This window comes from Microcaecilia unicolor, chromosome 8 (assembly GCF_901765095.1).
Source record: "Microcaecilia unicolor chromosome 8, aMicUni1.1, whole genome shotgun sequence".
NCBI classification, from domain to species: domain Eukaryota; kingdom Metazoa; phylum Chordata; class Amphibia; order Gymnophiona; family Siphonopidae; genus Microcaecilia; species Microcaecilia unicolor.
In genome coordinates, this window is record NC_044038.1 from 166065624 (window position 1) to 166091570 (window position 25947).

General features: G+C 43.7%; 1 protein-coding gene across 1 annotated transcript in view; it reads left to right on the top strand.

The window, feature by feature from the left end:
- COL23A1 (collagen type XXIII alpha 1 chain) overlaps positions 1 to 25947 on the top strand; it is a 463688-nt gene that overhangs the window by 345008 nt on the left and 92733 nt on the right. The window contains exon 5 of the mRNA XM_030213109.1: positions 2139 to 2165. Within this exon, the coding sequence (XP_030068969.1) occupies positions 2139 to 2165 (27 nt within the window). The remainder of the gene's footprint in view (positions 1 to 2138; positions 2166 to 25947) is intronic.

A 25947-nucleotide genomic window follows, 5' to 3' on the forward strand; every position in this document is an offset into this window, starting at 1 on the left:
TTGGTTGGTTGAGGGAGTGGGTGATAGGATGAAGAGGAGGAGAAGGTTTAGTGGTGAATTCGAGGTTGATCTTCTGGACCTTGTCGCGGAAGTAGTCAACCAGTGATTGAGGAGAGAGTGAGGGGGGGTGGGAGCGGAGGGCACTTTGAGGAGGGAGTTGAGGGTGGCGAAGAGACGACGAGGGTTAGAGCTGAGGGAATTAGTCAATTGGGTGTAATAGTCCTGTTTGGCGAGGAATAGGGAGGACTGGAAGGAGGATAGCATGAATTTGTAGTGAATGAAGTGAGTATGGGTGCGAGATTTCCTCCATAGGCATTCAGCCGATCGGGTGCAGGAGCGAAGTTAACGGGTGCAAGGGTTAAGCCAGGGCTGGGGATTAGTGCGCCTTGTGGGACGGGAAACGGACGGTGCAAGGGTGTCTAGGGCAGAGGAGAGAGTGGCATTGTAAGTGGAAACAGCCTTGTCGACAGACTCAGAGGACATGATGGACGGGAGGAGATCAGAGATACTAGCGGATAAGGTGGGGGGTCAACAGCCTGGAGATTCCTGGAGGTAGTGGTTACTGTTGGGCGGGACTGAGGGGGAGGATGATGAAGTGTGAATGTGATCAGGTCATGGTCAGAAATGGGAAGAGCAGAGACGCAGAAATTGGAGGGCGAGCAGGTAGAAGAGAGGACGAGATCAAGACAGTGACCAGATTTGTGAGTAGGGGTGGTGGAGCTCAGTTGGAGGTTGAAGGAGGAGGAGGTTAGAGTGAGGAATTGAGAAGCATATGAGTCGGAAGGGTTATCAGTGTGTATGTTGAAGTCACCAAGAATGAGGGATGGGGATGAGGGCTCAATAAAAACGGAGAGCCAGGCATCGAAGTCAGTAAGAAAGGAGGGGAGGGACTTATCAGGGGGGCGGTAAATGACTGCAACTCGGAGTGGCAGCGGGTAGAATAGACGGATGGAATGGACTTCAAAGGATGAGAAGCAGTGAGACTGTGGTAGGAGGAGGGGTTGAAAACTGCAGGAGGGCGAGAGTAGTAGGCCAACACCGCCACCATGGCTAACTGGGCGGGGCGAATGGGAGAAAAGGTAGCCTCCGTGGCAGAGGGCTGCGACTGAGGCAGAGTCGTCGGGGGTGAGCCAGGTTTCGGTTAGGGCGAGCAGTTGAAGGGAATGGGAGATGAAGAGATCATGGGTGACGGTAAGTTTGTTGCAGATTGAGTGGGCATTCCACAGGGCACACGAGAAGGGGAGGGAGGAAGGGGGGAGGTGGGGAATGGAGATGAGATTGGAGATATCGCGGGAACGTTTGCATAGATGAGACGAGGTTTACTGTTTTAAGGCAGTAATCCTAAGATATCAGTATCAGGCTCCTTAATGTACATCAATGACTGTATTAAGACTGCAGAACATACAATTCCAGCATTTGTTCAATAGCAATTAGATTTTGTCTTAGCTGCAACCGTTCATGCTCACATTCGACAGACAGACCCTGCACAAATAAAGGGGGCCTTCTACGAAGCGGCAGTAAGCCTAAAGTGAGCTTCCCACTAATCTGGAATTGCCGCCGGGCTACTGCAGCAGCCTAGCCTGGTGGTAGTTCCCACCCACAGTGCGTGCCACTTCCAGCGCTACAAAATATTTTTATTTTTGTAGCGCCGGTTTTTACCGCGCTGCCCAGTTACTGCCAGGTTAGCGTGGGAGCCCTTACCTCTACCTCAAAGGGTGGCAGTAAATGCTCCCCCCCCCCCCCCCCCCCAAATGGCTGCATAGCCATTTCTTTAAAAAAAAAAAAAGACAGCCTTTTACTCACTGCAGTAAAAGGGGGCCTGAGCGCATGTGAAAAGCACACACTGATGCCAGCACATGCCCCCGTTTTGCCACAGCTTGGTAAAAGGACCCTAAAATGAGTTGTCAGAAGTTGTTGTTATGTTTACCATGGTGTCTGTTGTGTTACTGATTTTCTAGAAAGTGCTATTAAAATGGTGAACCAGCACTTTGAATAACTCCTTCCCATTTGATTTGTGTTCACTTGACCAATGAGATGTGTTGTGAAGGGAGCCACAAATATTAGAATGCATTGTCAAATTGTGAGTATTGTACACCTTGACTTTTTTTTTTAATATCTTAATTATTCAATCATCATAGGGGCAACCAGGACGCGACGGTTATCCGGTAATCAGCCATTCTGTTTATTTTTTCACTGTTCCTTCAATCTGTATTTCATATTTCCTGTACTTAACTGTCAATCATCTTCTTCAGCTTCTCCTTCTCATTCAGCATGTCAGTATTTATGTAGTTCATGTAGATTTTCTTGCTCCAACTGCCCTAGATATTAACTGCTTATTTTCAGACTTCAGTGGGCGTTGTTTTTTAAATGCCATCTGCAACTGGTTAAAAAAATCCAAATATTCAGTGACAGTGCCTGGATAATGGCTGCTACTGAATATCTGGATCCTGGCGTGACTGCTCAGTCCTATCTAGTAGCGTCAATATTTGGCCGCTGTACGGACTGCTTACCTGAATGCAACTGAAACAGCATTTTTGCTGTCCTAAGGTATCCGGGTCATTATCCAGATAGCAGTGCTGAAAGTTGCTGCTACCTAGATAATTTTGACAATGCCCTCAGACCACCCTGGCATTATCTTATTATCTGGAGGGCAGAGGTGCCATTTTGGAGGACAGCATCGACCCAGGTAGCAGCGGAGGAGAGAGGGAAGGGTCTGGCACTTCTACTTTTGTTGAGGGGTGGAAGAGAGGGAATCAGAGGCTTTGGAACATGTCAAGGGTGATCAGGGCTGTGCTGCAGGAGGAGGGTGAAACAGAGGGGGGGATAAAGTGCCACCACGGCAATTGATGTACCTTTCCTGGGTCCACATTGCGTTACAGCTGGTGTCTGATAGTGCAGTGCTCTGATGCCTCTGTGATAACCATCTGCCATGTGCACTCAATGCAGGGCAAATGCAGGGCAGATGCAAGGCAACCCCCCCCCCCCCCTACATTTAATGCGCAGGCTTTGCACTTACCACACAGTAATTTTAGATTAACTGTGTGACAAGTTCACAATTTATTGCATTTTAGTTAAAGGGCCCCTATAAATTCAAGTTTGTTAGCTGTATGTCCTCATCTGAATGCATTCCCTTGAAAATAGTGCATCTTTCCTCTGTGACCATCCCAATGTCAGGGTGCCCTTTTCTAGCGTGCAGATGGGAAGCACTAATTAGGGGTGAGATCAGTTCAGCTGTTTGTCATGAAGTAAATAGAGCTGGATCTGTTTGAGAGATTTTCTGTATTTACACTGCCTGGAGTTTTCATAATAAGACAAACTCCAGAATGTGCTGTCATGCGTTTAATAAGAAGCAGGACTATGGCGAGCAAAAACATTGACCATTCTTTCATGACATGATGAGAAGGCGCCTCCATCTGCTCTGTTTCAGAACAGCTTTCAGCCACATGTGTCCCTGGTGTCACCTCTGTTATAACAATGATGCTTTATTCCTAAAGCACTATCAGCATGGAAAACAGAGCACAATTGATTACCCTACTCTAGACCCCAAAGAGCTTCAGTGTTTAAAATTGCAGACATTGGTGCTAGTGCATAGAAAAATCAAGTTGAAGCTTTGGGATTGCAGACTGTTTTCTGACCATTAAAGTATAATTAGGGCTTCTGATTTTAGGATTTAACTAATAAGCACCAGTAAAAAAAAAAAACCCTCAATGCAAAGAAATTTAGGGGTCCTTTTATTGAAGTGCTTTAGATTTTGCAGTTACTGCTCAGGGCCAGCGCTAGGGTCTGTGGCACTCCTCTACAAACTATCGGTGGCGCCCCCCCTAGCTATCAATCACCCCCGCCCCCCTGTCTAGCATCTCCTTTCTCTATTCTTCTGCCCCCCCCCCCTTCTCCCACCTGCCCCTTTTTCAGCCCCAGCTCTATTCTCTCACCTGTCCCCTGGATCAGCTCGCACCTCAAGCTCTGTCTTTAGTCAAACAGGTATGGTGTACCGGCAACGTATGCTCATCCGAACCACAGATTAACTACTTCTGGCTTCATAAAACCGGAAGTAATTTATTTCATGACTCAGAAGAGTACACGGTCCTGGCGCACCAGGCCATTAGACTAGACGCAGAGCAGTGGCAGTGAAAAAGAGCAGGGCCGCTGGGGAGGCCTAAAGCCAGGCCCCTCTGCCCTGCGTACCCTGCTTACTGCATTCCCGCGGCCCTGTTACTGCAGCTTAATGCAGAAAATTAATGCACAGTAAGTGCAAATCTAACACGGCAACTATTGAGAGCATGCTCAGAATTTTTGTTTGCAGTTCGTGCATTAGCAGTTGCATTAGCATGCATGAGTCAGGTTGCAATTACCATGGAGGCACTTAGGAATAAATTCCATATATGGTACAGGAAAAAATCAGAATGGAAAAAACCACGCCTAGTGCTATTTTATAAATTGCACCTAACATTAGGCGTGGTTTATAGAATACACCTAGCGCCTTGACCCGTTACTAAATTTAGGTGCAACCATGTATAACAACTAAAACTTGGTGTAAATGCCCACTCCTAAATTAGGTGTGGAACAGGTGTATTCTATAACAGTGCATGTAATTTCTAGAATTATCTTACTGCATGGCCATATTTTGGGGGGGATTTTTACTTACTACGGTAAAAGGGCCCTGGTGCGTGGGAAAACTGCCGCTACCGCAGTGTCCTTTTTCCCGAAGTTATGTAAATTTAAGTCACTTGGGGGTCCTTTTACTAATTTGTTTCTACAAAAATGGCACAGAAAAGTCACAACAACCCCTAAATTTAGAATTTATATAAAACTAAAAATAGAAGCGCTAATTTATAATGTCAGCTCAGTGCTGAACCACATGTTTGGGAAAAGTTTATCCCTTCTGTATACCCTAATTTACTGGCTTATTATCAATTAATCACTTTTAACTAAATATTTCACATTCTTCATAATTACAATAAAACTCGTATATTATCAGTTTACTGGAACAACTGTTAATATATGTTCTAGTCCATACCATATCAAGATTTTCTTTAACCCTTATAATGAAGGTTTCTAATGATTTTCTGGTGCTCCCAGGGTTTTATGTGAAGTTTGCCTTTTCTAGGAGAGAATGTCTTGTGGAAATTTAAGAATATTGTATACATTCTGGGTGTCATTTAAAAACAGAATATTCCAGCTGATCTACCAACCATCTGCTTTCCATTTCTTCACTTCCAAAGATAATTGTTTATTTTTTTTTCTTAAAGAAATCAAGTGTTATAAATAATCTCTGTACTGAGAATTTTATTTTTGTTTTCGCTCTGGAAGTTGGAGCTGTCAAATGCAGTTTTTAAGATGAGGCAATGTGAAAATATAGAGAACAATTAACTTTCTTGTGTTAAACACAGCCTTGGACCACAAACTGTCCCTTTAGTTGGTACCAGTAAGCTGTAAATTAGTGGATCCATATTTAAACCCTGCTGTCAGCATTTTTTCATATGACAGTCGCTGTGTTTAATCATTCACATAGATTCAGTGCTGCTAAGCTTGCAGTCAGTGGCACTGACTGAATATACTATACTATGGAGGTGATTCTCTATATGTCACCTAAAGTTAGATGCTAAAAGTATGTGCACTAAGGGCCAGATTCTGTATAAGGCACGGAAAGAGTGCGTTAAATTGTGCATGCAGCCCATATATGCGTGATACTCAATTGAGTAACAAACCACATCGGTGATGACAATCACTAATTGGCAATAATTGGAATTTACGTGTGTGTAAATAGGTGTGTGTAAATTCCAATGTGTGTATCTGAAAAGTGGGCATGACCAAAGGAGGAGTGTGAGCGTGTCAAAGGTGTTACTTGAATTTACGTGAATGGTTATAGAATTCGGGGGAGTGCACCTAAATTTAGACACGGGCATTTAAACCAGGTTTTCAGTGATGTAAACAGCTGCGCCTAAACGTAGGCACATTCCCCAGTCCTAAACACTATTCTATACACTGCGCCTAACTTTAGGCAGTTTACATAGAATAGCGCTAGGCGCATTAATCAGACACATCTAGATTTTGATTGCATATATGGAATCTGGCCCTAAGTGTGATTTCAATAATGGCAATTACATATGTATCATTAGGCATGAGCGCTTACGCTTGCTCTATGGCTGGTGTAACTTAATAAATGAATTTGGCTTTTTTACATTTGCGATTTTAGTTTGGTCTTTCTGTACATCTTCCGTTTTTGTTGTTTTTTCTGTTTTTTACGGGAGATTTGGACTCTCTTTGTTGTTGGTGTAACTTCTCGTACCTAAATGCAGCAGTTATGCACGTGACTGACAGTATTATAACAGCTTAAGTGGGCATTCTATAAATAGCGCTTTAAAATGGGCACCAAAAGCATCAGTGCTACGCATTACTCTATAAAGGGCACATGTCTTCTATAGAATAGCGTGTAGTGCCAATTCCCACACCTAACTTTGAGTACTGCCAGACTTACGTCTGCTGAAACCTGGCCTAAATCCCAGCACCCAAGTTAGGCACTGTCCAGATAGTACAGAGGGGGTCTGAAAGCTTATTCCAGAGGGCCTATCCGGATTATAAAGAGGGGTCTGTAAGGATATTCAGAGGCCCTATCCAGATAGTACAGAGGGGGTCTGAAAGGGTATTCAGAGGCACTATCCAGAGGGATCTGTAAGGATATTCAGAGGCCCTATCCGAATAGTACAGAGAGGGTCTGAAAGGGTATTCAGAGGCCCTATCCAGATAGTACAGAGGGGGTCTGAAAGGATATTCAGAGGCCCTATCCGGATAGTACAGAGGGGGGTCTGTAAAGATATTCAGAGGCCCTATCTGGATAGTACAGAGGGGGGGTCTGAAATGGTATTCAGAGGCCCTATCCGGATAGTACAGAGGGGGTCTGAAAGGATATTCAGAGGCCCTATCCGGATAGTACAGAGGGGGTCTGAAAGGGTCTGTCCGGATTATATAGAGTGGTCTGTAAAGATATTCAGAGGCCCTATCCGGATAGTACAGAGGGGGGTCTGAAAGGGTATTCAGAGGCCCTGTCCGGATAGTACAGAGGGGGTCTGAAAGGGTATTCAGAGGCACTATCCAGAGGGGTCTGTAAGGATATTCAGAGGCCCTATCCAGATAGTACAGAGAGGGTCTGAAAGGGTATTCAGAGGCCCTATCCGGATAGTACAGAGGGGGGTCTGTAAAGATATTCAGAGGTCCTATCTGGATAGTACAGAGGGGGGTCTGAAATGGTATTCAGAGGCCCTATCCGGATAGTACAGAGGGGGTCTGAAAGGATATTCAGAGGCCCTATCCGGATAGTACAGAGGGGGTCTGAAAGGGTATTCAGAGGCCCTATCCGGATAGTACAGAGGGGGGTCTGTAAAGATATTCAGAGGCCCTATCTGGATAGTACAGAGGGGGGTCTGAAATGGTATTCAGAGGCCCTATCCGGATAGTACAGAGGGGGTCTGAAAGGATATTCAGAGGCCCTATCCGGATAGTACAGAGGGGGTCTGAAAGGGTATTCCAGAGGGTCTGTCCGGATTATATAGAGTGGTCTGTAAAGATATTCAGAGGCCCTATCCGGATAGTACAGAGGGGGGTCTGAAAGGGTATTCAGAGGCCCTGTCCGGATAGTACAGAGGGGGTCTGAAAGGGTATTCAGAGGCACTATCCAGAGGGGTCTGTAAGGATATTCAGAGGCCCTATCCGGATAGTACAGAGAGGGTCTGAAAGGGTATTCAGAGGCCCTATCCAGATAGTACAGAGGGGGTCTGAAAGGATATTCAGAGGCCCTATCCGGATAGTACAGAGGGGGGTCTGTAAAGATATTCAGAGGCCCTATCTGGATAGTACAGAGGGGAGTCTGAAAGGGTATTCAGAGGCCCTATCCGGATAGTACAGAGGGGGTCTGAAAGGGTATTCAGAGGCCCTATCCGGATAGTACAGAGGGGGGTCTGTAAAGATATTCAGAGGCCCTATCTGGATAGTACAGAGGGGGGTCTGAAATGGTATTCAGAGGCCCTATCCGGATAGTACAGAGGGGGTCTGAAAGGATATTCAGAGGCCCTATCCGGATAGTACAGAGGGGGTCTGAAAGGGTATTCCAGAGGGTCTGTCTGGATTATATAGAGTGGTCTGTAAAGATATTCAGAGGCCCTATCCGGATAGTACAGAGGGGGGTCTGAAAGGGTATTCAGAGGCCCTGTTCGGATAGTACAGAGGGGGTCTGAAAGGGTATTCAGAGGCACTATCCAGAGGGGTCTGTAAGGATATTCAGAGGCCCTATCCGGATAGTACAGAGAGGGTCTGAAAGGGTATTCAGAGGCCCTATCCAGATAGTACAGAGGGGGTCTGAAAGGATATTCAGAGGCCCTATCCGGATAGTACAGAGGGGGGTCTGAAAAGATATTCAGAGGCCCTATCCGGATAGTACAGAGGGGGGCCTGAAAGGGTATTCAGAGACCCTATCCGGATAGTACAGAGGGGGTCTGAAAGAGTATTCAGAGGCCCTATCCAGATAAGTGCTTTTGAATACTAACCCAAGAGATTCTTTCTGAAAGTAGATCTTATAGGCCCCGATATTCAGACCATGGGAGATAGCCAGGCTGTCTCCCGTGGTCCGCGCTGAACCCGGATATTCAATGCCGGGCCATTTCGGGTGACTGGCCTTGAATTGCTGGGGGGGGGGGGGGGGGTCGGCCAGTATGAAGATAACCGACTATGTCGATATTCAGACATAACCGGTTATCTTTAAATCGGCCAAAAATATACTAGGGGTTGATTCGACCAAATAATTCAGTTTAAAAATCAATGGATAACCAGTTATATTGCATGTTATAACCGGTTATCTGCCAGCTGCTGACCACGGACATTCAGCAGAGGATAGCCGGTTATCCCTCCACTGAATATAGGCAGTCAGTTAAGCATTATTTAACCAGTCAGCATCAGTTCTGACCAGTTAAATAGTGCTAAATATCGGGTAGATAGTGTATTTATCATTGAATAAATGAAGTGCAGAGTGGACCATTTGACAGCAGGGAGCAGTGCCCTAGAAAAACAGCAAGGGTGACAAACTAGAGTAAACAATGAATTTGAGGTTAGAAATATCTTTCAGCTACTAGTTAGTTCCAGAGCAAAATTCCAAGTGCAAAAAAGTTGCTGGACTGATTATCATGCAACTCTCCTGGTCCAGCAATTTTGAGAATTATTATTAGTATTATTATTATTATTAACTTAGATTTAGCTCATACCTTTTTCAGTTGTAGATCAAGGTGAGTTATATTTAGGTACACAGTAGATAAAATATGATATCACAATCCCCCCCAGAAGGTTTCTTAATTTCAAATAGTAGCCAGGGAGGACCCACTCCTTAGTCATTTTAGGCAACTAGACATTACCAAGTTATTAAAGAAAAGTATTCTCTAAATATGGTTTAATATTCTGAGTCTTATGGGTAATAAATAAATCTTTCGTTGATTATCTGTATATGTGTTGGAAGACTAATAGATAACCCTACTTTTTTTCCAATTCCTTTAATATTCTGGACTCGGGGAGCCCAATACTTAGTCTTAAACAATGACAAAAAATGTATTTAGACCACACATAACACTGCATGAACCAGAGTCATTAACCAACTGACACTGGCCAGCAACCAGAATCATTTTTGTGGTGTTCTGTGGTTCCGTTATGGACACTTAGATGATGAATGTTTCTTAATGGCACCAAGCCGAAGGTGCTTATTGGAAAAGAGAATATGCTAAGACAGTACCTAATCTAATCAAAACCAGTGCTGGGCAGACTTCTACAGTCTGTGCTCTGAGAATGGCAAGGACAAATCAAACTCGGGTATGCATATAAAGTATCATATACCATGTAAAATGAGTTTATCTTGTTGGGCATACTGGATGGACCATAGAGGTCTTTATCTGCCGTCATTTACTATGTTACTATCAGGCTTATTTTCGAAAGTGATTGCCTGCCATCTTCCGACATAAATCGGGAGATGGTCGGTGATTTCACAAAAGCGGCAAAATCGGTATAATCGACAGCGGCGTTTTTGACACCATCGCTCCTTTCCCGTCGCCGCGCCAGCGAAAGTTCAAGGGGGCGTGTCAGCAGTGATGCGAAGGCGGGACATGGGCGGGCATGGGCATGGCTACCAGATGGCCGGCTTTCGTGGATAATGGAAAAAAAAGCGGCGTTAATCAGTATTTCACTGGGTTTACTTGGTCCTTTAATTTTCACGACCATGCCTCAAAAAGGTGCCCCAATTGACCAGATGACCACCGGAGGGAAATGGGGGATGGCCTCCCCATACTCCCCCAGTGGTCACCAACCCCTTCCCACACTAAAAAAAATTAAAATAAAACACTTTTTTGCCAGCCTCTATGCCAGCCTCAAATGTCATACCCAGCTCCCTGACAGCAGTATGCAAGTCCCTAGAGCAGTTTTTAATGGGTGCAGTGCACTTCAGACAGGCAGACCCAGGTCCATCCCCCTTACCTGTTACACTTGTGGTGCTAAGTGTTGAGCCCAGTGGCGTAGCCACAGGTGGGCTTGGGTGGGCCAGGGCCCACCCATTTATGACTCAGGCCCACCCAACAGTAGCACATGTTTAGTGGTAACTGGTGGGAATCCCAAGCTCCGCCAGCTGAAGATTTCCCCCTGATGGTAACGAAAATGCTACTCTCCACAACACTGGCACCTGCGCATGCTCAGTTTTCAGTGCACGCCTGCTGCCAAAGTGGAAAGAAGCGTTTTCCCACCAGCTGAGATAAAAATTTTTTTGGAGGGGGGAGAACACTTGGTGCCCACCCAATTCTTGCCTAGGCCCACCCAAAATCTGTTGTCTGGCTACGGCCCTGGTTGAGCCCTCCAACCCCCCCCCCAAAACCCACTCTACCCACATGTAGGTACCCCCCTTCACCCATAAGGGCTATGGTAATGGGGTAGAGTTGTGGGGAGTGGGTTTGGGGAGGAGTTGGGGAACTCAGCACCCAAGGTAAGGGAGCTAAGCACCTGGGAGCTATTTGTGTATTTTTTAAACATTTTTAGAAGTTCCCCCTAGGGTGCCCGGTTGGTGTCCTGGCATGTGAGGGGGACCAGTGCACTACAAATGCTGGCTCCTCCCACTACCAAATGCCTTGGATTTCGCCGGGTTTGAGATCGCCGGCATTTTTTTCCATTATTGCTGAAAAACAAAACCGGCCATCTCAAACCCGGCGAACTCTGGCATTTGGCCAGGCTAAACCGTATTATCTAAAGCAAAGATGGCCGGCCATCTTTTTCCATAATATGGTTCTGGCCAGCTGTTGCACCGCCGCCAAAATAGATCGCCGGCGACATTCAATTATGCCCCTCCACGTTAATCTAATCTAAATAGACACTTTTAACCTGCTTGTTCCCCATATTGGTCCAAAGAGACTTATAATATTAAACTATATAGTTACAAGCACTTAAAAAACATACATAATTAAATCTATTTAAATATCTGAATTCACAAATTTCTTAAATTAAAAAAAGATTTCAAATTCTTCTGAAACAGAACATGGGAAGGTTGATACTTAAGGACCAAGTGATATATTATTCCAAACCTGAGGAGCCTGGTGTAAAAAAGAAATCCCCAAAACCTTTTTGAATTTAATACCTTTAAAAGAAGAACATTTCTTTTCCTGTTTTAAAAGAAACCCTGATTGTGCCTGGTTTCTGGGACAATTCGCATGCTATCACTTTTCTTGTCAGCTCAAATAAATTAATTACAAATGATTACCATATTTTGCTCAGAAAAGAACAATTACACAGCATGTTTGAAGAAGAAGAAAGCACAGTTCTTATGGAAAGGTTTCATAGTGCTAATGTGGTGGTTTTGTACAAAAGATCCAATGTCAGCGCTTGGCTTCTTAAAGATTTAACTGATGCTTTCAGAGAGCATGGCTTCAATTAGCAGCTGAGCACAGTGAAATGAAGCTTTAGACTGTGCAAGCTTTTCTTGGCCCTCAGTTTTTCAGTACAGTTGAACTTTTATCATGGAACTGCATTAAGACAGTTAAAGAGGGCTGGTGCCTCCCTGTGAAGCATTTGGATACCAGACATCTAATAGATTTACAATGGTTCTTATTTAGGTCATACATAATGACTCAGACATGATTAGTATTATCTAAACTGTGGTTATGGTAGGATGAACTTACTTTAACTTGTTTTACTTTCTTTGGCACTATTTTTGTTGTTTTGTTATTTTCTTTTGTTCTGAAACCTGTGCTGGATTATATTCTTGCTTTTCCTTTACAGTGTCCTGTGATCAAAATTGAATACATTACGACAATCAGTAGGATCAATGAATATTGCCATTATAAATCATCTCATTTCAAAAATATTGTGTATATGTTCCAAAATTACCAACAAAGAACAGATATCAATTGCATAGAAGGTAAAAGGATAGTCTATAAGCCACAGCCACGTTGCAAAATAGATACTAGAAGTTATAAACATATAGGGGAAGACTTCCCATACCTATTCCAGTGCCCTTAATAAATATGCATATCATAAATTTCCAAACACTGAGGGGTCCTTTTACAAAGGCGCACTGAAAAATGGCGTGCGGTAGTGTGCAGAATCATTTTTCAGTGCACTGATAAAAAAAGGCCTTTTTTCCTTGGAGCAGGGACCGTCCTTTTTGTTAAACTGTACAGCGCTGCGTAACCCTAGTAGCGCTCTAGAAATGTTAAGTAGTAGTAGTAGTTTTTCTGCAGAAAATGGCCATGCAGCAAAATCAAAATTGCCGCAGGCCCATTTTGGGTCTGAGACCTTACCACTAGCCATTGACCTAGCGGTAAAGATTCACGCAGTAATCAGGTGGTAATGACCTATGCGCGCCAAATGTCACTTGGCGTGCATCTGTTATGCGCACCCGAAAGTAAAAAATATTTTTCAGACGCACATATCAGATGTGCACCAAAAATGAAATTACCGCAAGAGCCACTCGATAGTCAGGCGGTAATTCCATTTTGGCATGCATTGGGCGTGCGTAGATGCTTATGAGGCTTAGTAAAAGGACCTCTGAGTTTTCATTCTATGCAAATTTATCTCATTGAAGTTAAAAGCTCCAGAGAGCTCCTGCTGCTACCTCAGTGGCATAGAGTCTACCTTCTTTACTCACCTCTTCAGACTGCCTTGGTGAGAAAATAGACCAATGAACTGCCACAGGGATCTGAGCTTGCTCTGACCTTGTGTAACAATTATTCTAATGGCCTGTCACAAAACTCAGCTTTGGAAATTCATCTACATGCATAGCATCTGCTGAAGATTCCAGCCTCAGACTTTCTCAGGATTAGAATGTGCTCTGAACAGTCATGATGCAGACCTTAGATGGTTCTTGCAATTCAAACTGTCTTCAACCATTTATCAACAATGTCTTCCAGCTGCATATTGCCAGTGACTTGACCTAACTTGCTGTTTTTTTTAGCTACATTGTTGCTAGATATTGCCAAAGGGTTTCTCTAACTGATTTGTCTATCATGGCTCCCAATTCTATGATAAACTGGTTCCCTTCATTTCTTATATGAGGTTGCAGCTATCAAGGTACTGGAGGAGCCACCTTCTTACTGCAGTATTTTAAATCCACCTGCTGCTCATTGGCCATCATGATATCCACCCACTGTAGTCCAAAGATTATATAGCCTTCTTGTCAATGACTACCAACTGGCTAAATTCAGCACTGAATTACCAGACCTGCATATGGCCACTTAGGATACCATATCATAGCTTGTGTAATGCACATATTGAACGAATGACTGCACAGAACAATTTGGATTGTAAAAATAACCTGGATCAAAAGATATATATTACATTAACGTAAACTCTTTATGCATTGGATTCTCATGCATTTAAAAGAGTACAGTTTAAAGCTGTTTCAAATGTTTATAAAGAACATGAAAAACATGGTATTATCAGATTTTCCATGGTAAATAAGAGAATTTGAGAGAGAGAGCTTTGTTAGATGCACAATGATACAAGCCCTGGCGTTTGCTTCCATTTTAGGCAGCACACACACCAGCTGGAAAGTGAAAAGAACACTGTAATGATTTGTTGTCCAGCATGTACTAACCTGTGACCTCTTTCTGTAATTGCACTCCTTATGTGTTTATACAAACACTTCTCAAATGCAAAAAGACCACATGGTAACAAGTGAATGCAGGTGACATATAACAGAGTCAGTGACGAAGGGAGAGGAACTCTCAAAAGCTAGTCACAGGTGTTTTAACTTAGTCTAATACAAAGATGTCATCTAGTAGCCATTGGCACATGGCTGCCTGGTGATCTTAAGGCTCTGCAGTACACAGTGCAACCGATTCCACTATCGATTGGCTTTGTCGAGTGGTATGTAGAGATGGGCGTTGATTTGCAATGAGATGGGAAACGTTAATGACGTATCCTGTGCTATCGCATAATCATTATCAGATGAAAGAAAGCAGAAAAAAAACATGAAAAATCATGATTTTCATTTGTCAAAAATAGATTGCACTGTTTTGAGAGAGCGCACACTGTTTGCTAAGAGGGCATCCATTGAGCTTGTGCGAACTATGGTGCATGCGTGAACTCCTGTTCATGCATGCCTAGGGCTCGCTCTTTCAGAAAGAGAGTGCGCTCAATGACTTTGCTCTCATGATGAAAAAATAGCCTACCGAAAATGAATAAAGTGAACATTCCCAGAAAATACATGAGAAATGTATCAGGTCTGGTACCGCTATACAAATGCTAATAATAATAAATGAGACAAAACTAAAATATTTTGGTTGCCCATCCCTAGTGATAGTTCCAGAAAACAACAAGGCAAACAATCCGCAAACTCCAAAGTGGAAGACAAAAAAGCAGATCAGTGGTGGATATACAAGATCTTTATTAATAAAATTGCATATAGCATATATTGCCCGACACAGGCCATGTTTCACTCAGCAGAGCTGCGTCAGGGGCTATTTGGTAATCCTTACTTTGAGATACACATAAAAGGATGTAACAATTGTTATTGAAACCCAACTGTACACAGGTCAGAAAAACACAGCGTAGGCTATATATACAGTGGGGGAAATAAGTATTTGATCCCTTGCTGATTTTGTAAGTTTGCCCACTGACAAAGACATGAGCAGCCCATAATTGAAGGGTAGGTTATTGGTAACAGTGAGAGATAGCACATCACAAATTAAATCCGGAAAATCACATTGTGGAAAGTATATGAATTTATTTGCATTCTGCAGAGGGAAATAAGTATTTGATCCCCCACCAACCAGTAAGAGATCTGGCCCCTACAGACCAGGTAGATGCTCCAAATCAACTCGTTACCTGCATGACAGACAGCTGTCGGCAATGGTCACCTGTATGAAAGACACCTGTCCACAGACTCAGTGAATCAGTCAGACTCTAACCTCTACAAAATGGCCAAGAGCAAGGAGCTGTCTAAGGATGTCAGGGACAAGATCATACACCTGCACAAGGCTGGAATGGGCTACAAAACCATCAGTAAGACGCTGGGCGAGAAGGAGACAACTGTTGGTGCCATAGTAAGAAAATGGAAGAAGTACAAAATGACTGTCAATCGACAAAGATCTGGGGCTCCACGCAAAATCTCACCTCGTGGGGTATCCTTGATCATGAGGAAGGTTAGAAATCAGCCTACAACTACAAGGGGGGAACTTGTCAATGATCTCAAGGCAGCTGGGACCACTGTCACCACGAAAACCATTGGTAACACATTACGACATAACGGATTGCAATCCTGCAGTGCCTGCAAGGTCCCCCTGCTCCGGAAGGCACATGTGACGGCCCGTCTGAAGTTTGCCAGTGAACACCTGGATGATGCCGAGAGTGATTGGGAGAAGGTGCTGTGGTCAGATGAGACAAAAATTGAGCTCTTTGGCATGAACTCAACTCGCCGTGTTTGGAGGAAGAGAAATGCTGCCTATGACCCAAAGAACACCGTCCCCACTGTCAAGCATGGAGGTGGAAATGTTATGTTTTGGGGGTGTTTCTCTGCTAAGGGCACAGGACTACTTCACCGCATCAATGGGAGAATGGATGGGGCCATGTACCGTACAATTCTGAGTGACAACCTCCTTCCCTCCGCCAGGGCCTTAAAAATGGGTCGTGGCTGGGTCTTCCAGCACGACAATGACCCAAAACATACAGCCAAGGCAACAAAGGAGTGGCTCAGGAAGAAGCACATTAGGGTCATGGAGTGGCCTAGCCAGTCACCAGACCTTAATCCCATTGAAAACTTATGGAGGGAGCTGAAGCTGCGAGTTGCCAAGCGACAGCCCAGAACTCTTAATGATTTAGAGATGATCTGCAAAGAGGAGTGGACCAAAATTCCTCCTGACATGTGTGCAAACCTCATCATCAACTACAGAAGACGTCTGACCGCTGTGCTTGCCAACAAGGGTTTTGCCACCAAGTATTAGGTCTTGTTTGCCAGAGGGATCAAATACTTATTTCCCTCTGCAGAATGCAAATAAATTCATATACTTTCCACAATGTGATTTTCCGGATTTAATTTGTGATGTGCTATCTCTCACTGTTACCAATAACCTACCCTTCAATTATGGGCTGCTCATGTCTTTGTCAGTGGGCAAACTTACAAAATCAGCAAGGGATCAAATACTTATTTCCCCCACTGTATATATATATATATATATATATATATATATATATATATATATATATATATATATATATATATGACTGCAGGACATCTAATGGTTGCCATGCACCAAAGTGTCAGAGTATTGTGGGGTATCTCACTATAAGGATTACCAAATAGCCCCTGATGCAGCCCTGCTGGGTAAAACATGGCCTGTGTCGGGCAATATATGTTATATGCAATTTTATTAATAAAGATCTTGTATATCCACCTCTGATCCGCTTTTTTTGTCTTCCATCCCTAATGATAAACACGCGCCAAGAAGAATTGGGGCGACCCATACAGCATCTACAACACTTGGCAGTTTTTCCAATGTTGTCCCCTTTTAATCATAGGTTTGATCTCTACAGGCGGATGATAGAGGAACGGCTCTTGAAAGCTGGTCACAGATCTGTTAAGTCACTCCAGTGGAAAAGAATCATTAATGGTGGAGGGAGGCTGCGTGAGAGACAGCTGTAATGTGCTCACGCTGCTGAGTTCTTGATTTTCCTTTCTTTCTTTTGTAGACAATTTTTATTCAAGCAGTGTGCCTGTTAGGGAGAGTGCGTCTTTCTGTCTGTTTATCCGTTCATCCCTATGCATACTATTTGGGTTTCTGCCAGGTACTTGTGACCTGGATTGGCCACTGTTGGAAACAGAATACTGGGCTTGATGGACCTTTGGTCTGTCCCAGTATGGCAATACTTATGTACTTGGGATTCTGAATGGAATCTTGCTACTCTTTGGGGTTCTTCATGGAATGTTGCTACACTTTGAAATTCTGCATGGAATCTTGTTATTCTTTAGAATTATAGAATCTTGCTACTCTTTGGGGTTCTACATGGAATGTTTCTACTATTTGGGTTTCTGTCAGGTACTTGTGACCTGGATTGGCCACTGTTGGAAGCAGGATACTGGGCTAGATGGACCATTGGTCTTTCCCAGTATAGCTATTCTTATGCTCTTATGCATAGGTTTGACTGTGCATCTGGTAAGTCAATTTTATTTGTGCCAGTTCACTCTTTCAACCTTGCTGCATCATTTGCATGGACAGACTTCCTGAGTCACTTTGTTGTGCTCCTTTGCTGGTTGCCACTGGCTGAATTGTGCTGGGTTCTGTCCGGGAACTGGCGTTCAATATCCAGGCACAAGGCAGCCACTGGGAGACATTGGCATTCCTAGCTTGTTCGCCACCTGGGTTGAGTTGCTGATGTGCCCCCTGGTGCGTTACCCCCCCCCCCCCAAGATTCGCCAACCCCCCTTGAAGTGCATCACCCCACCACCTTTCCTCCTCCTCCTACTACTACTACTATTATTAAACATTTCTATAGCGCTACTAGACTTACGCAGCGCTGTACAAATTAACATGAAAAGACAGTCCCTGCTCAACAGAGCTTACAATCTAAATTGGACAGACGAACAGACAGCTAGGGGTGGGGAAATTGCAGTGGTAGGGGTGATAAGTGAGGGTGTTGAGTAAGAGAGTCATGGTTAGGAGTCGAAAGCAGTAGCAAAGAGGTGGGCTTTAAGCCTAGACTTGAAGACAGCCAGAGACTGAGCCTGACATAGTGGCAGCACAAGTCATAAAAACGTCCTCAGTCTTTCTGAGCTCTAAGAGAGCGGATCTGGTGAATACTTATGACCCATTCTGGACATTATTGGAGACAGAACGTTGGGCTCAGTGGACCTCAGTCTGGTCTTGATGTGGCTTTCCTTATGTTAATAACAGCTACATACATACATTCAAAAACCTAAGAATGGGGTGCTTCAATGTTGTAAGATTTATCAGTAACACTAAAAAAAACCTAAAGGTTTAGCACATCGCTCACAATCATTGAATAAGTGGCCTGGAAGGGCTTAATAAATTTCACTACTCAAACTATATACACCAAGTAAGAAATAAGTATGTCATTTAAACCTCCACTCTGTTCATCTGTACATTGTGGCCATCGCTGCAGACTAGTTTGAAGTCACTGCATTACATAATACAGAAAATAGCAGCTACCAAGGAGGTGCACAGATCAGGCGTGTGGCTGTCGGCTCTGCTGGTCCTGTGCCCTGGAACAGAAAACAGATAGTGCCTCAGTGGTCTGCATGGATTTTCAGTGGCACTATCCAGTTCTTTGCCGCGGAAAATCTGGGTACAACCAGGTTAGTGTGGCAACCCAGGAGTTCACCAGGCACTGGGCGATATGCTCTCCAGGGATAGAAAAATACCTATTGTATCTGAATGTACATTACTTCGATAGCTTTTGGGCTTGCAGTCAGTATATACAAACAATAATAATAATGATGATGAAAATACTATCAAGGCCATAAAAACCTGGGCCATTCCAGTAGTCTGATACAGAGATGGAATTGTAGACTGGACCCAACTAGAATTGGATAAACTGGAAAACTCAAAAGCTGATGTCAGTACATCATTTTTTGCACCCTCAAAGTGACATTGACCAGTTATATTTATCATGAAAAATTGGTGGTAAGGGTTCACTCCAAGTTAGACAGACTGTCGAGGAGGAAAAACAAGAACTGAATGGTTACATGAAGTCCAGCAATCAGAAAATGTTAATCGAAGTTTGCAGAGAGAACACCATTAAGGTGAAAGAGAAGAAAAATGAGTGGAAACCCATTTGGCTAAGGGGAAATGCCAGGGGCTTTACACGGACAATATCTTAGAAGAGAATAGTGTGGTCAGCATCAGGAATTGGCACAGGCTGCAGTTGGGTCCCCTCCAGAAGGAGACAGAAGGATTCATTTTTGTGGCTCAGGAACAAGCTTTAGGAACTAACTGCGTGAAAGCAAATATTCAACATATTTCGACTTCTAGCATATGCAGACAATGTAATAAAAAAGATGAAATCATTGACCATTTGCTTAGTGGATGTAGTAAAATTGCCCAGACTGACTACAAATAATGTCATGACAAGGTAACCACAATAATCCACTGGAGCTTGTTCAGGAAGTACAACTTTAGAGACAACAAATACTCTATAACCACCAAGTAGAAAAGGTCGTAGAAAATGAAAGAGTGATTTTATAGGACTTTCGAATTCAAATGGACCAACATTTGGAACATAATGCACCTGTTATTGAGGTAAATGAAAATAATACTATGAATTTCATCAACATTGTGGAACCAGGAAACACAAGAATTGCAGGCAAAGAACTGTAAAATAAATAAATAAATAACAAAGTATCAAGACTTAACAATAGAAATGGCAAGATTCTGGAACAAGCCATGTTGAGTTATCCCTATTATTGCAGGAGCCTTAGGCTGGAGAAATTTCTGTAGAATCTTGAAATTTCAGATTAGACAACAGTGGACTTAGAAAATACAGTTTTGCTGGGCTCAAGCTACATTGGCAATACCTGGATAATTCCTAAGTTTCTGGATGAAGCTTGAATTCTCTAACGATACCAGAAAACCTAAGGGCCCTGTTTGCTAAGGCGCATTAGCATTTTTAATGCACCTACAATTAGCACATACGCTAACCATGTAGGCGCCTATAGGGATATTGTAGGCGTATACACGCATACATGGTTAACGAGCGTTAAAGATGCTAACACGCCTATAACACGGTTTAGTAAACAGGGCCCTTTGTGTTATGTGCCATGTATAATACTTCTAATAATAATGCTTCTAGAAACTGTGCATGAATGGCATATACTTAGGTGCACACTTACACCATATAGAATAAGTATGTTACCTAAGCACTGTTCTGCAAATACCGGCTTAACTTACATGGTGCATATTTGCAAGGGAAGCATTCACCGGGACAGAGCATGGGCAGAACATTGGGCTCCCACTTATGCACATAGGGCCAGGTTCTAGAATATGGCACTGAAAATTTGGCACCGATAAAATTCTGCGCTTAATACTGTTATATAAAGGGCACTTCAGGTTGAGAACCCTATATAATTTTGGGATTGAGATTTATTAACTGCTTTTATGAACAGGTTCACCCAAGGTGGTGTACAGCAGATCCAGTTTAACATAAAACTTACAATTTTATTAACATTGTCAGGATAGTAAAATAACCAAATATAAACATAGATACAATAAATATAACATGCGTAATAAAAAATCATAACCGGTTAATGTTGAACTCAAAACCGGCTATTTCGGGGCATTCCAGAGGGTGGAGTCAGCACTTGGCCAGTTAATTGCTGATATTCAGAACTTAACCATCCAATTTAACCACATAAATAGGACCACATAAAAGTCAGTCCTACTTTGGGGGGGAGGGGGTCTTTTACTAATAGCTTTGAGCACCGAATTTGACGCTCAACTTTGGGCGTGAGGACTGAAGCTAGCTGAAATCTGGTATAAACCCTGGCATGCAAACTGAGCACAGATCCCTTCAGGATGAGCACCCTATATAATATTGGGATTGAGATTTATTAACTGCTTTTATGAACAGATTCACCCAAGGTGGTGTACAGCAGGTCATGTTTAACATAAAACTTACAATTTTGTTAACATTGTCACGATATTAAAATAACCAAATATTTAAAGTGGGCAACTGGGAAATTTCGATACTTAGGTACGCAGCTAGCAATGGATACCTCCACGCTTTATAAGCTCAATGTAGCAAAGTTATTGCAGGAGACGAAAGCCCAACTGGTAAGTTGGTCAGTCTTGCCGGTGTCATTTCTGGGCAGGGTACATCTGTTTAGGATGATCATTTTCCCGAGGTGGCTTTATGTCATGCAAGTGTTACCTTTGTGGCTTACTCAACGAGATTTAGAGGCATTCTATAAAATGGCAGCAAAGTTCTGTTGGGGGGGCAAAAAAGCAAAAATGAAATGGAAATTGGTGGTGGGTAATGTGAAATCTGGAGGGTTGGGGTTCCCTGACCTTAGAAGATATAATCAAGCATGTCTGCTCCGCTATTTAAGGGACTGGCTGTTGGGAACCAGTAATTTTACGGATATGGGATTAGAGCAGGATTATTTTGCACCATGGAGTGTGGTCTCGTTGCTTCATGTTCCTAGAGGGCGACTGCCAGAGTGTCTCCGGGACAGTGTTTTGTTGCGATCCCTGTGGCAGCTATGGAGAGCAGTATTGCCGCTATGGCGATAGACTCCGGTGAGTAGCGTGTGGCTGCCTCTTCAGGGGAATGTAGACTTTGCGCCAGGAAGAGACTCTAGGGTGTTTCACCAACTGAAGGATAAAGGAGTGAGTAGGTTAGAACACTTAATCCAACAGGATGGTTCTCTAGTAGATTTTCAGACTTTTGCTGCACTGGGAGGGCGGGGGCCTTTGAGCATATTGGCATTTGGACAGTTGGCTCATTATGTACGATCACTGCCGTCGAATAGCTTATCGATTAGTTTTGGGGAACAACTCCGGGCGCTGTTGGAAGGAGATGCTGCTGGCCAAGTCTCAATTGCCTGGTTCCATAGAGAATTAGGCAGTAGAGAACAAGCTCGGGATTTGCAGCTGGTTGCGGATAGATGGAGTAGGGAGGTGGGAGTGCCGGTGGCTGCAAAAGTGTTATTGGCGGCCCTTCAAAATGGTACTCAGTTGGTACATAATGCGGAACTCCAGGAGTGCCACTTTAGGACGGTGCATAGGGCTTATATTTCACAGAGACAGGCTGTTTATGTAGGGGTCACGGAGACAAAAAACTGTCTTAAATGTACGAGGGATGAGGCCACGCTTTTCCATGGCTTCTGGAAGTGTAGAAGTATCGCCAACTATTGGGCTGCGATCTCCCGGTTTCTTCAAGAGGTTTTGGGAAGAACATTTCGGCTCACATTTGAAAGAGCGATATTTAGTGCCCCAGGACAGTGGAGTGTAGGTACACGAGGGGAAAAGTTGTTTTTAGGGAAGGCTTGCATTGTGGGGAAGAAATGTATACTAATGTATTGGACACAAGAGTGCCCTCCCTCCTTTTGGCAATGGCGGAATAAACTGCATGAATTAATGATCTGGGAAGCTAGGGGTGCGGGTGTGTCTCCGGGAAGGCAGCGGAGGTTTCTGGCAGTATGGGGGTCATATTTGAATGTAATCTCGCCACGGGCGCGCAGTCAAATCCTGAACAAACTCCCTTGGCAGAAGTAATATAGGTAGTTGGGCACTTTGACCGTGGCATGGGGGGAAGGGACTGCTAGGAGGGGGTGGGAGGATGGGAGGACTAGGGTGGATCGGTTTATTGGGAGGGTTAGGGGGGAAGAGGGAAGAGGAGAGGGGGGAGTGGAGGATAACAATACTGGGTAGGAGGGAGGGAGGATTAGGTACGAGGGGGGAAATGTTACAAAACGATTGATGACGGATCATTTCGTCTTCTTGCTACTATGTTTGTTTGAAAAGGAGCCCGGTGTTTGGGCTAATTGTTAATTGCATAGAATTTTATTTGTCATCAATACCAATGTTGAAATATAGGGTTGAATGACTATAGTATATCATGGGTATCCGAGCATGTACTTCACCACTAGTTGAAAGGGGGGGGGGGGGGGTAAAATGTAAAATTTGATGCCTAGCAACATTGTTGTGTGTTTGTGGTGTTTTTAGCAAATATGTTATTATTGTGTTATAGTGAATTTGTATTTCTTGATCTGTCATCAATAAAAAACCGTTGAAACATTGAAATAGGTTAAAAAAACACCATGTGTTCTACCCCATGCATTTCACTGATATTGTCATGAGTTTCAAAATTGGGGTAAAGCCTGGACCTGACATAATTGGTATGCAAAAAGTGGAATGCATGGCATTTTTATTTATTTTAATGTTTTTTACAGAGTTCTTGAGGCTTAAAAAAAAAAAAAAATAAATAACCAAATATAAACATAGATAGCCAGCTAAGTGCCATTTAATTGGCCAGGTGCCATTCCTGGCCGGATAAATGGTTTTAAATATCAGGGGTATGTGTTTAATCAAGTTGAAAATCATTTTAACACATTAGGAGGGGCATAATCGACCAGAAACGCCTATCTCCATGGGCGTTAATCTCCGAGAACGGGTCCGTGAAGGGGTGGAGTGAACCGTATTTTTAAAAAAAAATAGACGCCCATGCTTTATTCGCCAAGGTGTGAGCTGGGCGTTTTTGCTTTTCACCGATAATGGAAAATGAAATCGCCCAGCTCAAAACGAATAAATGCAAGGCATTTGTTCGTGGGAGGGGCCAGGATTCATAGTGCACTGGTCCCCCTCACATGCCAGGACACCAACCGGGCACCCTAGGGGGCACTTTACAAAAACAAAAAAAAAGGTAAAAGAGCTCCCAGGTGCATAGCACCCTTCCCTTGGGTGTTGAGCCCCCCAAATCCCCCTCAAAACCCACTGCCCACAAGTCTACACCAGTACTATAGCCCTAAGCGGTGAAGGGGGGCACCTACATGTGGGTACAGGGGGTTTGGGGGGGTTGGACGACTAGTAGCATTAAGCAGCACAATTGTAACAGGTAGGGGGGGGATGGGCCTGGGTCCACCTGCCTGACGTCCACTGCACCCCCTAACAACTGTTCCAGGGACCTGCATACTGCTGCTTGGGAGGAGGGTATGAAATTTGAGGGTGAAAGTAAAAAGTTGTGAAACATCATTTGTTGTGGTGGGAGGGGGTTAGTGACCACTGGGGGAGTCAGGGGAGGTCATCCCCGACTCCCTCTGGGGGTCATCTGGTCATTTAGGGCACTTTTTGGGGCCTTATTCGTCAAAAAACAGGGTCCAGGAAAAGTGCCCTAAATTCTAGCTACAAACGCATCCATTATCGGCGAAGGGCGCCCATCTCTGTTCGGGTGATAACCACGCCCCAGTTCCGCCTTCACCACGCCTCCGACACTCCCCCGTCAACTTTGTCCGCATCCGCGACGGAGTGCAGTTGAAAGCGTCCAAAGTTCGGCTTTCGATTATGCCGCTTTATTTGTTTTTGTGAGAAGAACGCCCATCTCCCGATTTAGGTCGGAACTTGGGCGTTATTCTCGTTCGATTATAAGCAGGCAAGGGCCCTATTTGTTTGTTTGTTTGTTTGTTTATTTATTGCATTTGTATCCCCCATTATCCCACCTTGTGGTAGGTTCAATGTGGCTTACATGGAACAAAGTAACGGTTACAAGGTATCAAACAGCTTAACAATTCGATAGAACAATTTGATTCTGAAGGATTGTCTGGGTATCTCTAGCATTAGCGTGCGCTAATGCTAGAGAGGATGCTCCTACCTTTGGCAATGCACAGAACACATATGCAAGACATTTGTGATAAAGGACACATTTTCAATTTTCAGTATTTTTGCCCTCTAATAAACACTGTTATACATACAATAAGAGCTTGAAGATCAAATACAAAGAAAATGAAAGTAATTGCCATTAAGGATCCTAATTTGAAAGGCTTTTGCCATGCACAGGAAACCTTTCTGGAACTGAGTCTCAAATAGGTTTCTTTAAGATCCAGAGAAAGGGACAATTTAATCCAAATGTTCATAGTCATTCAAAGTCTCTGATTGCCCTGGATAATGATTAAGAATGTAAAATAATCCAATTTAAATACAGTGTATAAACAGGGAACATATTCTCTTTTTGTATTATTATTCAAAGAAGTTTAATCCAAAAGTCTCCATCCATCTAACTTTTGATTTATGAAGCTAGTGATCAAGGAGAAGAAAGAGGCATCTGCCTTGCTTAATTCAGAGAGCATGTGCTAATAAAATGGACACTTGAGCAGTTCTTTTTACAGGGCACACTGGAGCCTTTATTACAAACATGTTCGGGATAGTTACCCAAAGTTTCCAACTCATTTTATTCAGCTACTCCCTCTTCTTTTAAGTAGCTCTTGGACTGTAGCCAACATGAAAGCTTCTGGTGCTTTTTGATGTACTTGCACAGAATCTTTTGTTATTTTAGTTACATCAATTTTTAAACTAAAGGCCTGGGTATTCAATGGCTCTATCCAGATAATACTGCAAATATCTTTACAGACCACCTTGGCACTATCTGGATACAACTGGGGTGGGGTGGGCAAGGCCACCTTTACCAATTGCTGACCCTGTATGGACCATTGGGGGGGGGGGCTCATCTATACAGTATGTCCCCCTGTGTCCGAACTCCCCCACTCATCTTAAAACGTGAGTTTCTCTGTAGAGTGCTCAAGGAAGAGGCAGCTATTCATATAGGCCATCTGCTGACAACCCTGGAACCTGCTCTCTGCTTCATCCCGCCCCCTTCTGACATAACTTCCTGCTTTCTCAAGGGCTGGATGCAGGGCAGGATGCAGCAGAGAACAGACTCTGGAGTCCGTGGCAGATAGCCTATGCAAACTTCTGCTGCTGTCCTGAGCCTTCA